This window comes from Puccinia triticina, chromosome 11A (assembly GCF_026914185.1).
Source record: "Puccinia triticina chromosome 11A, complete sequence".
Classification (NCBI taxonomy): domain Eukaryota; kingdom Fungi; phylum Basidiomycota; class Pucciniomycetes; order Pucciniales; family Pucciniaceae; genus Puccinia; species Puccinia triticina.
The window spans coordinates 5,872,281-5,883,731 of record NC_070568.1 but is presented as its reverse complement, the minus strand read 5'-3'; the positions used below and the strand labels follow the sequence as shown (position 1 = coordinate 5,883,731).

At 47.1% G+C, this 11,451-nt stretch overlaps 2 protein-coding genes across 2 annotated transcripts; both read left to right on the top strand.

Annotated features, from left to right (window-relative positions):
* On the top strand, positions 1 to 2,714 carry PtA15_11A573 (uncharacterized protein; the record flags this gene model as incomplete). Its single annotated transcript, XM_053161495.1, has 9 exons — positions 1 to 442; positions 573 to 656; positions 824 to 939; positions 1,041 to 1,245; positions 1,319 to 1,565; positions 1,631 to 1,698; positions 1,782 to 2,075; positions 2,157 to 2,238; positions 2,342 to 2,714. 9 exons carry the CDS (start codon positions 1 to 3, stop codon positions 2,712 to 2,714), a joined length of 1,911 nt encoding a protein of 636 aa, XP_053025436.1.
* An 884-nt stretch (positions 2,715 to 3,598) lies between these two features.
* On the top strand, positions 3,599 to 11,025 carry PtA15_11A572 (uncharacterized protein; the record flags this gene model as incomplete). Its single annotated transcript, XM_053161494.1, has 16 exons — positions 3,599 to 3,966; positions 4,037 to 6,996; positions 7,081 to 7,205; positions 7,295 to 7,434; positions 7,502 to 7,724; positions 7,796 to 7,853; positions 7,927 to 8,090; positions 8,160 to 8,235; positions 8,304 to 8,530; positions 8,596 to 8,678; positions 8,740 to 9,088; positions 9,146 to 9,465; positions 9,546 to 9,897; positions 9,969 to 10,316; positions 10,379 to 10,523; positions 10,595 to 11,025. The coding sequence occupies 16 exons, from the start codon at positions 3,599 to 3,601 to the stop codon at positions 11,023 to 11,025; spliced, it is 6,369 nt and encodes a 2,122-aa protein (XP_053025435.1).
* Between the last annotated feature and the right edge of the window lie 426 nt (positions 11,026 to 11,451).

Below are 11,451 nucleotides of genomic sequence, written 5' to 3'. Positions count from 1 at the left end.
ATGTCATCTACAACTACTGGTCCGGTCCAAAACTTACAGAAGCTCAGCACGAAACGCGGCAAGAGCTTCAAGGATCCGACGAGGAGGCCGACGATCACTGTCGAACGCTGTGTTGTTGGATGGAAAAGTGTGGCCTGTATCATCACCCCTTTCCTACTTGCCTATCTTGCGTATCATGTCCAGCCAGCCCTGCCCAGTACGAATGCTGTTTGTGTCACCGGAGGTACAATCTATACTTCGACGCCTGACAGTCCCTTCGCCGAGTGTATCGCCATCCAGGGTGATAGGATTAGCTTTGTAGGCAAGAGGGTGGATCTTGAAAACTCCCAAGCTCACTTGCGCTGGTTTCATCGTATCAAATCGTGGCTCAGTTATAGCCGCTCGATCAAGGTTGGTCAACTTACGATAAATACGCTGGATGGCGAAATCTCCGTACTTCCGGGTCCGTATACGTATTCCTTCCTTCCGTCCTTCCAACTGTAGTTGGCGAGGGTATTAGTTTACGACATGCAATCCGAAACACAATCCAGTACCTGGCTGACGCGACCCCGTACCGATTCCATGTCTTGTAGGATTGATTGATGCTCATGCACACCCTCTCGAGTACGGAGAAGGATTAGTAGGGGTTGATCTAGTGGGTTGCGAATCGGTTCGATGTGAGGTTTGGTTGGCATTCTGGTTTTTCAAGTTTACAAGCATGGCTCACTCCTGATATGTTTTCTCATTTGCACACGACATCTTCCACGCATAATTTCGATTTCAATGAATGATGTTTCGGAATCGGATTCCACGTTTTGCCATTCGGGCCTCGACGAGGTCACAGCCGTAATTGATCGTATCATTAGTCACATAGACTTGGAGTCTGGTAATCCGGATCAAATCATTCGTGGGAGCGGGTGGGATCAGACATTGTTTGAGGGCAAGCAGTTTCCTACAGCGGTAAGTCTATGTATAACCTGCGCCCACCCGTCGATCGGATTCGAAGGTGATAGGCCGGTTCTATCGAACGTTAGCGTTGACATCTAGGGTGTGGGTCGCAGGCTGCACTATCTAGTAACCCAAAACTTCAGGGAAAGAAGATCGTCTTGAGAAGAATAGACTATCACGCTTATTGGGTCTCGGATGCTATTCTCGATTCGGTACTTGCTAAAAATCCTCCCTTGGACGTGGAGGGCGGCGAAGTCGTCCGGGACCCGGATGGTCATCCGACTGGCGTCTTTGTCGATAATGCTATGGATTTGATTGGTCGGTGTCTTGACCTGCTGACCCGATCGAAAAATCCCACTCACGCCGTATCCATGCAACTTCATCCAAACAGATGAAAATATACCTAAGAGGACAGATGAAGACCGCTTAAAATATCTTGAGTCAACAGCGAAAGAGATGCTGTCTCTCGGATTGACCACTGTGAACGATGCTGCCACAGACCTAGAAACGATAGAATTTTACAAAAGACTTGATGCTCAAGATAAGTTACCCGTGAGGGTCACAGGTATGGTTAACTGTGGATACACATATTGCGGAGATCAGGTCGAAAAAATCAGTGGCAACAAATTCAACCTTCGGTGAGCAATGCTAATCGCCTCATCTTCCGCCTCACCTTGATAACCTCTTCAAATTCTACCTGTAGGAGCGTCAAGTTGTTCGTGGATGGTGCATTAGGCTCTTGGGGAGCAGCACTTTGGGAGCCTTATTCAGGTTGAGAAGCTTCTTATTTACAAACCAGCACAACTCCATCTGATCCACTAAATGTTAATGGTTTGATATTAAATGATTTCCAGACATGAAGTTATCCCGAGGCATTTTGCGCGCTCCTGAGGAGACTTTCCTTCCGCTTATCCAACGTTGGGTCGATGCAGGGTTTCAGGTGAACTCGCATGCGATTGGAGACCGAGCCAATACGCTGGTGATCGACTCATATGAAAAGGTCTTGAGCAACCTCAATAGCTCTGCTCACTCACCGCGCCCATTCAACTTTCCCCGACTCAGGATTGAACATGCCCAAATCCTTCGACATGCTGATATAGAAAGGATCGGGAAAATGGGTATTATAGCTAGCGTTCAGCCCACCCATGGTCAGTCTCCTTGATTCATGAAATATAGGTTTGGGATGCGCGTCCTTATTTCTGATGCTGAAATTCGAAATCTCTCAGCAGCGATTGCTGACATGGATTACGCCGAGGCTCGACTGGGAAGTGAAAGAATCCTTGGGGCTTATGCATGGAACAGTCTTTTGAAGTAAGCTCTTCGGCCTGATGCAACTGAAGATAAAGAATCTTATCATTGGCGTCACTGTTGTACACGGTTCTTATTTGTTCCTTTTTACCCTGCGATCCTCCAGAAAAAACGTCACTTTAGCTCTGGGATCAGACTTCCCAGTTTCAGCTGTATCTCCATTCATGGGAATACATGCCGCATTTACCAGAAGGAAACCGGTTCCCAGTCAGATTGATGGCACTGAAGGATGGTATCCGTCAGAAAGGATTGAAAACCTTCAAGAAATTATTGATGGATTCACAATTCATGCTAGTTTTGCTGGCTTTACTGAGAACCAGATCGGAAGTTTACGGGTTGGAAGATTGGCCGATTTTGTCATCATCAATCAAAACCTGTTCGATTCTACGAAATCTAGAGATCAGATCTCGGATCAAATCTTGAATGTTAAAGTGGTGGCTACTATCTTAAATGGTCAAACCGTCTTTGGTAAAATTTAAAACTGTTGGGATGATAAAGTACGGACGATCTATCCAATCTGGCATAGCATTATGCGCATATTTCCTATTTGGTTCTAAATCCAATCTTGATCGTCGAATTGCGGGTTGAACTCTACTGTTGTGAAATTTGCTGCCAGTATAACTGCGCGACAATCAACAGTCCTACATCAATTGCGGCCTTGATCGGACCTTGAATTCTTAAAAAAAGAGACGGGTATTTATGCTGAGACTCAGAGTGTACCAAGCAAGTGTGAAGAGTATAACAAATCCAAGAAGAACCAAAAATCAATTGGTGCACTGTAGTTTGTTATCCAATTCTTCCACATGAGAATGCAGGTCAAAAGAGAGCCTCAATATGAAGAAGCGGAGCGGATTAAGCAAGTGAAGAACCCTGCCTCATGAGGGTTCTCAATAATGAAATCTACATAAGCATGTACAATCCAATTAGCGCTGAATTTCTCACTCATAAAAATACAACGATGGCCAACTAAACTGGGCCTTGGGTAATTATGCAGAATCCCTCGGCCAAAAAAGCAGCACCACCATTGTTGAATGTGCGAAAAGAAATGATCCGGACGAGGCTCGAACTCATGACCTCTCGCGGCTCCGTGTGAAGCGAGTGTGATAACCAACTACACCACCGGACCAGGGATGAATATAGAGAGCCCAATTGGGTACAAAGCCCATACTGGTTGCTGGCATATGCATGTATTCATTCATCTGGTCCTCGGCACCCACAAGTCGAGCGGCCTGGGGAGGACGACGGGTTAAGGTTAAGCTACAGTTGTATGCACTCCAACCTCTCATCAAGTTGATCGACTGACCCAACGCAAAGCTCTAGTAGCCGGCGTTTCCAAGCAGGTCGCGCCCGAATAATCGTCAGAATGGCTTCACTCAAAAGCCAACTCGCCACACTCGCCCAATCCAATCCCGACACGGGGAGACTCAAGAACCTGGGCCGCCGAGACTCCTACATTTACTCGCCCTCGCAGGCTGCCAAGCTAACAATAGATCAAGTCCACCAGATCGGCGTCGACGGCTTCCAACAAATCCTCATCTACGACAATCTCTTTCAAAAATTCAACCAACCCCTCTTTGGAGAGTCCACAAAACGCATCGACCGAACTCTCTTGGAACCTCATGAGGCTAAACAATTGAGCACGACGATTGAAGAATTCCTGGTTCGCTTATCGCCTTATCTCTTGAGCAAACCTAGCGCACACGTACTCGAGTGGCTCGTCAGACGATTCCGGTATGTAAACTGTGCTCAACATCCGACACCAGTTGCGCATTATAAACTAACCCGTTCCCACTCTGATTAGAATTCACGAGTTCGATGTACCAATTTTACTGTCTATCTTCTTGCCATACTACGACACCGCTCAATTTTTGGCCATGCTCAACATCATCCGCCTCGACTCTCATCCGCATTTTCAATTTCTTCGCTCAGTCCAAAAGTCACGCACTGGTTTACCTCAAAGACATCTGATTGATGCCATGATCGCCTCGCCAGAATTCCTTCGATACGCAACCGGAATCTTGTCATCAGTTACTAAATATCGACCACCGCACCAAGCACTTCTAGGGTTCCATCTTCACATATTCCTGGGATTATTCAAAGGTCTATCTCCGCAACTCGCTACACAACAAGCTATTCCTCAACCAATCCTCGTCACCCTTCTCCCGGTCTTGGTCGATGGAGTTCAAAGCAGCCAACTTGACGCACGACTCACCCATCTCATCATTATATCCGCCTTAGCTCGTTTATCCTCTTTGCCACGGGCAGTAATCCAAAATCTTGTCAAATACGTAATTGAAGGTCACCCAAGTACAGACTCCGTCGACCCCTCGGTTTTGAGTAACCCAGCTTGGAGAGAACATGATGAGGCCATGATACAAACCTTGATAGTTCTCTTTCAAAATCACACTGAAGAAGGCGAAATCCGATTAACCAGCAAGTCGTGTCACTCCTTATCTAGAGTTTTCAAAGTCGAAGAATTGTTATCGTCCATGTGTCAAGCTTACGACGTATCAGCTTTCTGGAAGAGTTTGGTTCAAGGACTAGCGAAAAGCGCTATGAAGAACGGAGTTGTGGCCGAGGAGCTTCTTGTAAAACTTGCCCAAAATTTTAATCTTCCAACCGGACTCATTGAGACTTTGATAATGGAAACGCTTTCCGTGATACTTCCAATGGAAGTACCTCATCGAGCTGTGCTACGCCCTCTCGGCATCCTGTTTCAACGCCACCCCAACCTTGTCGAGCAGGTCGCGCAAAACCATCTTTCTACGAACGAGGGAGATGCCAAGGAATCAATTCCAAGGATCCTCCGCCTTCTCTCGGGCGATCTTCCACTCACGACCGAACAATGTGACCCATCACTGGTTGGGCTCAGTAGCTCGAGTGCTATTGTCAGGCAGAATTCGCTCAAGGCGATCATGGAACAGCTGGAGGCCAATGCTTTCGATAACGTGGACAGCTCCACACATCTGTTGACTTCGGCCCTCAAAACCACTCTCAGTGATCCTGACCCGGCCACATCAGAGCTCCTACTCTCTTGCCCACAGGCTTTGCTCAAGACCATCAAAACCAACGACATCATGAACGCCGCTTCCTCAATTCTATGTTGTCATCAAACACCTCGACCCACTCTAAAAAACTGGCTTTCATTTCTCATGGGACCTTTTTTGCATCAGTATCCCGAGATGGCAACCCGTATTTCTGAGGAAATCATTCTGATGAGGTTGTTTTGGACCAAAAGTAGTTCTAAATCAACCTCGGTTTTTTGGGCGCATCATGGCGAAAAAGACGTCTGGAACGGAACCATTCTCGAAGGAGTGTGGCCAGCTGCGGTTCCCGAAGATAGCCCTGAATCGAGGACCACCGCTAACGAAAGTCTATTGGATGGCATTGGCCGGAACATTTTGAAACGGGGCGATTCTGCCGTCCTCGGCTTGCTTCAAAAGCTGACAAAAGATAGCAAACTTCAGTCCCCAACGACCAGACTAGTACCCTTGCTTTTGTTGTGGAGAATTGTCGATCGCTTGCCAGGAGGCGCCGTAGGGGTGCTGATGAACACCCTGATTGATTATATGACTACCCAAACCGATTCAGGCGGCTTTAACCGATGGGTGAACATAGACATGGGGGACTCCGAAGCTGATCGCTCCATATTGGAAACGTTTTACTCGAAAACAAGCTCAGAAAAACTCTTCAGCCGACTCACCGCCTCAACTCTGGCCAAGGCTGCTACTGTAGCTGATAAACTGAAGCATCGTGAATACTGCTGGTTTGAGCCGGGTACCTCTAAAGTCGTTTCTTCCGCTTCGATACTTTCGCAACCTTTAGATGTCGCAAGCTTTTGCTTCAAGCTTTACTGTTTCGCACATCCGAGTTCGCATACTACTCAAGACTCACTGGCAAGAAGGGTTTCGGGAGCGCTACCACTGATGCTAAAACAAGAATGGCTGACCTTCCTCGCCAGAATCTGGACTTCATCACTCTTCAACGAATCATTTCGTATCGCGGCTCTGCTCGATGCCGAAGTAGAGATCAAATCTGTCACGACCGACTGCCAGAACGCCGCCAAGCCTGCACCCGTTGATTACCAGCTCCTCATTCCCAGTGTGATGATTGCGCTTATTGATCCCAGTAAACCTGTCCGCGCAGCCGCCCTCTCACTGACTACTGCTCTCAAAACCTATTTGAATTTGATCGACTTGACCAAGAACACTTCGGGTCTGTCTCCGGAGCAATTTATTTATGCTTATGATCGGTTCTACGGCGATCGAGCCAGCGCCGACCTTCAATACATTTCAATCCCGGACTCCACCCAGTTGGTCGCTCTCCTGCACCAGTCGAGTACGGAGATCTTGTGTGATGGATTAAGTCAAATGAGGTCGATACTTCAAAACTTGGAGGACTCGCCCACCGACGCGTCAAATCGCAAACGGCAACCTGAAGGCTTGAGGCATAGAATCAGTTGCTTTCTCATGAAAGTTCTCGATTGTTGGAGCGATTTTGAGGGACGCGTCAACCTGCTGAAATGTATGAGTCATGTAAACGACCCGCTTCGAATCAAATCGGCTGCTGCTCTGATTGATCAGACGTCCTCCGGGGCGGCGAACTCAATCACGGACAATCAACTGTCCAAGGACGCTTTGGCTGAGTACGCCGAGCTTTTGTTCCAAACATACGACTATCCTGGCAAAGCCTTTACATCTGGGAAAGATTCTACTGCTTTCGATGCGCTCGTATGTGCCCTATGCTGCTCTCCAACCAATAGTAAGCCGTTTGCCGTTTGAATCTCATTGATTATGAAAAATACAAGATCATATGCTGAATGGCAAAAAAAAAATCCCACTTCAGATGCTCAAGTCGCCATCCGCGGGGCTGCTACGAATAAGTTGCAAACTGGCTTGTTTGTCGCTTTATCAGCTTCACAGAAGCAAATTATTTTACGCAAAATTTTGGCATTGGCGATATCTTCCCGAGTAAGTTCAGCGGACCCGTCCCATGAGGGAGAGCCGTGCATGTTTTGATTCGGGTCCTTGACACTTGTCAAATCAATTTTCTTTTTCAGGATGATCTTGGCTTCTACGTAGCTTCTCTTCGCTCTTTGCCGTTGGACACCGAGTCTTTTATCACGGCTTTGTCGGCAATCTCCCAAGAGATTTCCCCAAACAATGCTCGGTCGCATAAGAGGACAAAGACCGGCAAAGGGTATGTCTGCCCTTGATGCTTTCTTTACTTGCCGATGACAACCATTAACCATTCTTCAAAAAATCAGTTCCGTCGGTCAAGCCACCGGTGGGGCACCCGATCTTTCAGAGTTGACAACCTTACTAGAAACAGTCTCCGTGGAAAAACTCGACCACACTTTCCGATTGTTTGCGGCATTCTTACATACCTTGGCAACCCTATTGGCTACGCATACTACCCATGAAGTAGACATTCATTTCTCTGCTCAGCTGCTTATCTCGTACTTGGCGATTGTCGCCCCCGCCTTGAATGTACGTCATTCAATCTCTGCTCCCTTGCCATTGCCGCTGTACATGTTAACTAATGTCAACTCCAAATACAGGAAGCCGAATTTGAATCCGATGGCTTACCTTTATCTTGCATCGTGGACTACATGAGAAGTACATGGGTTTTTATTTTCTATTTCAACTGTCTCTGATGCCAAAAGTAAGACGCTAATGATCGGATTCGAAGTTTCGTTGGATCCACACATTTCTCACAAAATAATCCTTCTGCTGGCCGATTTGGCTCGTCTGTGTCCTGAGCTCACCTGCCAAAGTATGATGCCAATATTCACGTTTGTCGGAGCTCATGTGATTCAGCGTGACGATGCATTCAGTGCTAGAGTGGTTGACAAGGTACGTCCCGGCAGTTGTCCTGTTGGGGTTTTTTACGCTGTACTCACATGTACTTCCCTATGGAAATAGGCCATCCAAGCTTTGATTCCACCGATGGTAAAAGCCTCCAGCAGCTCCGGAAGCTCTCGGGTTGACGTTGTTTTGAGTAAGCATTTTCATTCTGAAGTACAAAAACTGGACCAGTTCCTGAGCTCAAGTGACGTGCTCCGATAGGCCTACGTGAATTGCTCCTCATGTTTGTTGGGGCAAGAAATCATATCCCCAAGCACCGACGGACGAGACTCTTTGTGCGATTAATCGAGGTTCTAGGCGATTACCAATTCTTAGGGGCTCTACTGATTCTGATGATCGATGCCAACATCGACGAGGCCAATGATGTGTCAAACTTCGAGCTACCTCTCTCAATCTGGTCGTCTTTCCCAGGCGCGCTTGGCGTCGCGGTTAGTGCATTCTTATTTTGACATTGGTATTGATGACTCAATAATTTTAACATTGCAACCTTCAGGCAATGGCACATATTGTGGCCGAAGTAGAAATTCTGCTTGGACTAAGTTCCCCAGGAGAGTCTGGTATTCTGCCAGCCAGATCGTAAGTCTTACAATCAGGACCGGAGGTAACTATAGACTGACAAGCAATCACTTTATTTTAGCCAAGAAGCTGAAGTCGATCGCGACGGCGATCAGATCATTGATGACGGAAGCCAGAACCTGAACGTGAATCGTGTTCAGGCACTCATGAAGTTCATGAGCGAGGCGCTGGCCTCTAAATCACTGAAGTCCAAGTTGGATTCATCCCGATCAGCAAATAATTCAGATAGCGATCAGGTCTTATCATTCTTGATGATGCAAATATTAGAGCTTAGTCAATCCAAACCAGAGTCGACTGGAAGTGAGCACATCCAAGACGCTCGTGACATTGCACTGCGAGCCGCGAAGCTGGTCTCCTTGGAATTCTTCGCCTCCGCGATGCTTCCCACACTCCAGGATCATGACAGCAAGGTATGAGCAATCCACACTGAAAGCAACTGGCGGGCAACTAAACCTTTTTTTTTCTAGTTGATGTTCTTTGCCTTGGACATCCTACGGGCCCGTTTGTCATCCGTTAAAGCTTCCCAGAGACCTGAGATCGAGATGTGTGTCATCGAAGCCATCAAGATTTGTACGACCCGCATTCGAGGCGGCTTCGCTATTTCCCCCGAAGAGTCAAAGGTACCCTTACTGCATGCGATCGAAACTCTTGGAGAAATGGCTGTGAATGCGACAGCCTCCGAGCAATCCTTACTCAGCAAGGCCTACGACTCCTTGTTGTCAATACCACCGAGCAGCGATGACGCGAGAGTTGCAGCAGCGGCTTTGTCCGCCCTAGTAAAACTCTGGTTCGCCTGGTTTTCATTCTCTGAGCACATTGTCGAGAGGCAACGCGGAACTAAATTTGTACTTCTTTTTTTTATTTCAGCCGATTACTCGGTTCTCGATTGATACCCAATGTTGGGAAAACCATCAACATGTGCGTCGAATTGGTGCAAAAATCGCACAGTTCAGAAAGTGGCACTGCGGGCGTGGAACTTCGCGCACTTGCTTTCGGCTTGGTGGAAGTTACCGTGAAGGCATTGCCATCATTCCTCACGCCACACATGCCGATGATTCTCCGACTGATCACGACCCCTGTTACGAGCAAACCTGGTCTGCAAAACGCTGTAGATGCCAAGCAAGTCTCACTGATTCGTTGCTTGACGAAGACAGTTCCTCTCCACAATTTGGGGCCTGTTGTCAGCGCTTATTGGTCAAACTTGGAAGGCTCGAGCAACGTAAGTCGTTTCTGTTTTTCTTCATACCCCATCGATTCCAATCAGCGTTCTGAAAATGTCTCGGACTCCAGGTTGCCCTGACACTGCTGGAAATTCTGATTCGAGCCATCAAATACGCCAAAGTACCGGAAGTTATCAAGGAGAGCAAGGCGACATTCGACTTCCTATTACAGGCCTTCGATGTTCGCCGACAAAATCATCAAACTATTTCGCAAGAAGATATTATCAAAATTGAATCACGCGCTTCTTCGGCTTTCTTAGCTCTGGTTTTGAAAATCAATGATGAGACTCTCAAACCATTGTTGTTCCGATTCATCGATTGGGCAACAATCGACCTAACGACCGACGAAAATCAACCTAGTGTTCCCAGATGTATTGCGCTCTACAAAGTCTTTGGCGCACTTCTTGGCCACCTGCAGGTGAATATTTTTGGTGCATCTGGCTGTTCTTCATCTTACTGATTAACGCCTGGGCTCTTTAGACTTTGGCTGTGCCCTACTTTACGCATCTCATCAGCCACACTGTTACAATATTGAACGGATTTGTCGAAGCCAAGCAATCTGACTTTGAGCTTTGGATGTCCGTCACCTCAACGTTGGAGCAGACGCTTAAACATGATACAGAAGGTATGTATGTCTTATGATTCTCCGAGGTGTTGCGATTCAGGGTTGAAATAAATCTTTTTTTTTTTCTGTAGGCTTTTGGAGCGCTACCGCCTTGACCAGAATCGTTATGCCCGTCACTAGCCAGATAAAACTCGGGTCTACATTTACGACTCATCAAGAATATTCTAGTCGCGTGAAATCGCTTATTGGGCAGTTGGCTCACAAGGTTTCAAACCACGACACGCTTTTGAAGGTTTTGAATTCCGGAATCTTACAAGAGATCAAAGCTAAAGATGATGACGAAGAGCAAGCCATCAACGTCAAACTAATCAGCTTGGAAGTTTTGGAGGAAATCTGGAAAGAAATCGGAGCTGCTCTAGTGCCTTTCGTCCCCGAAACTATCGGCGGTTGTCTGATCGAGGCCCTGGAAGAACCTCATGGTGGAATCGACCAGGCGGCTAAGAAGGTCGTCAAAAGGATCGAGCTGGAAATCGGCGAAAGCATCGAAGGCTATTTGGCTTGAAAAATGTGACTCTTTGGTTCTGATTGTTTGCAAAGACGTGTAAACACTGTGATCATCTTATCTCCAATTCTTGGGGCCTGTCTACACCCCCTTTTTTTGCTTTTCTTTTCGCCAATGTATTGTAACTCCATCCGGAATAAACAAAAGAAAGCATTACCATTTAATTCCGTAGTACAATGTCATTTATTCATCAGACGTACATTACTTCTTCTTTGATGCTTGCAGGTCATCAACTGCCACACTCTTCGTCGCACCAAGTCGGTGCGAGTCGACACACACTTGTCAGTTTCGAGGGTGGTGATCAAGATGCACGATGGGGATGCAGAATAGGAGAGGAAATGTGGCTTAATTATGCTGGCGAACACGGCCGTGCTAGTTTCAAGGAGGCACAAACCAGTTTTGCTGATGTAGTCTGGGTTCAGGTTT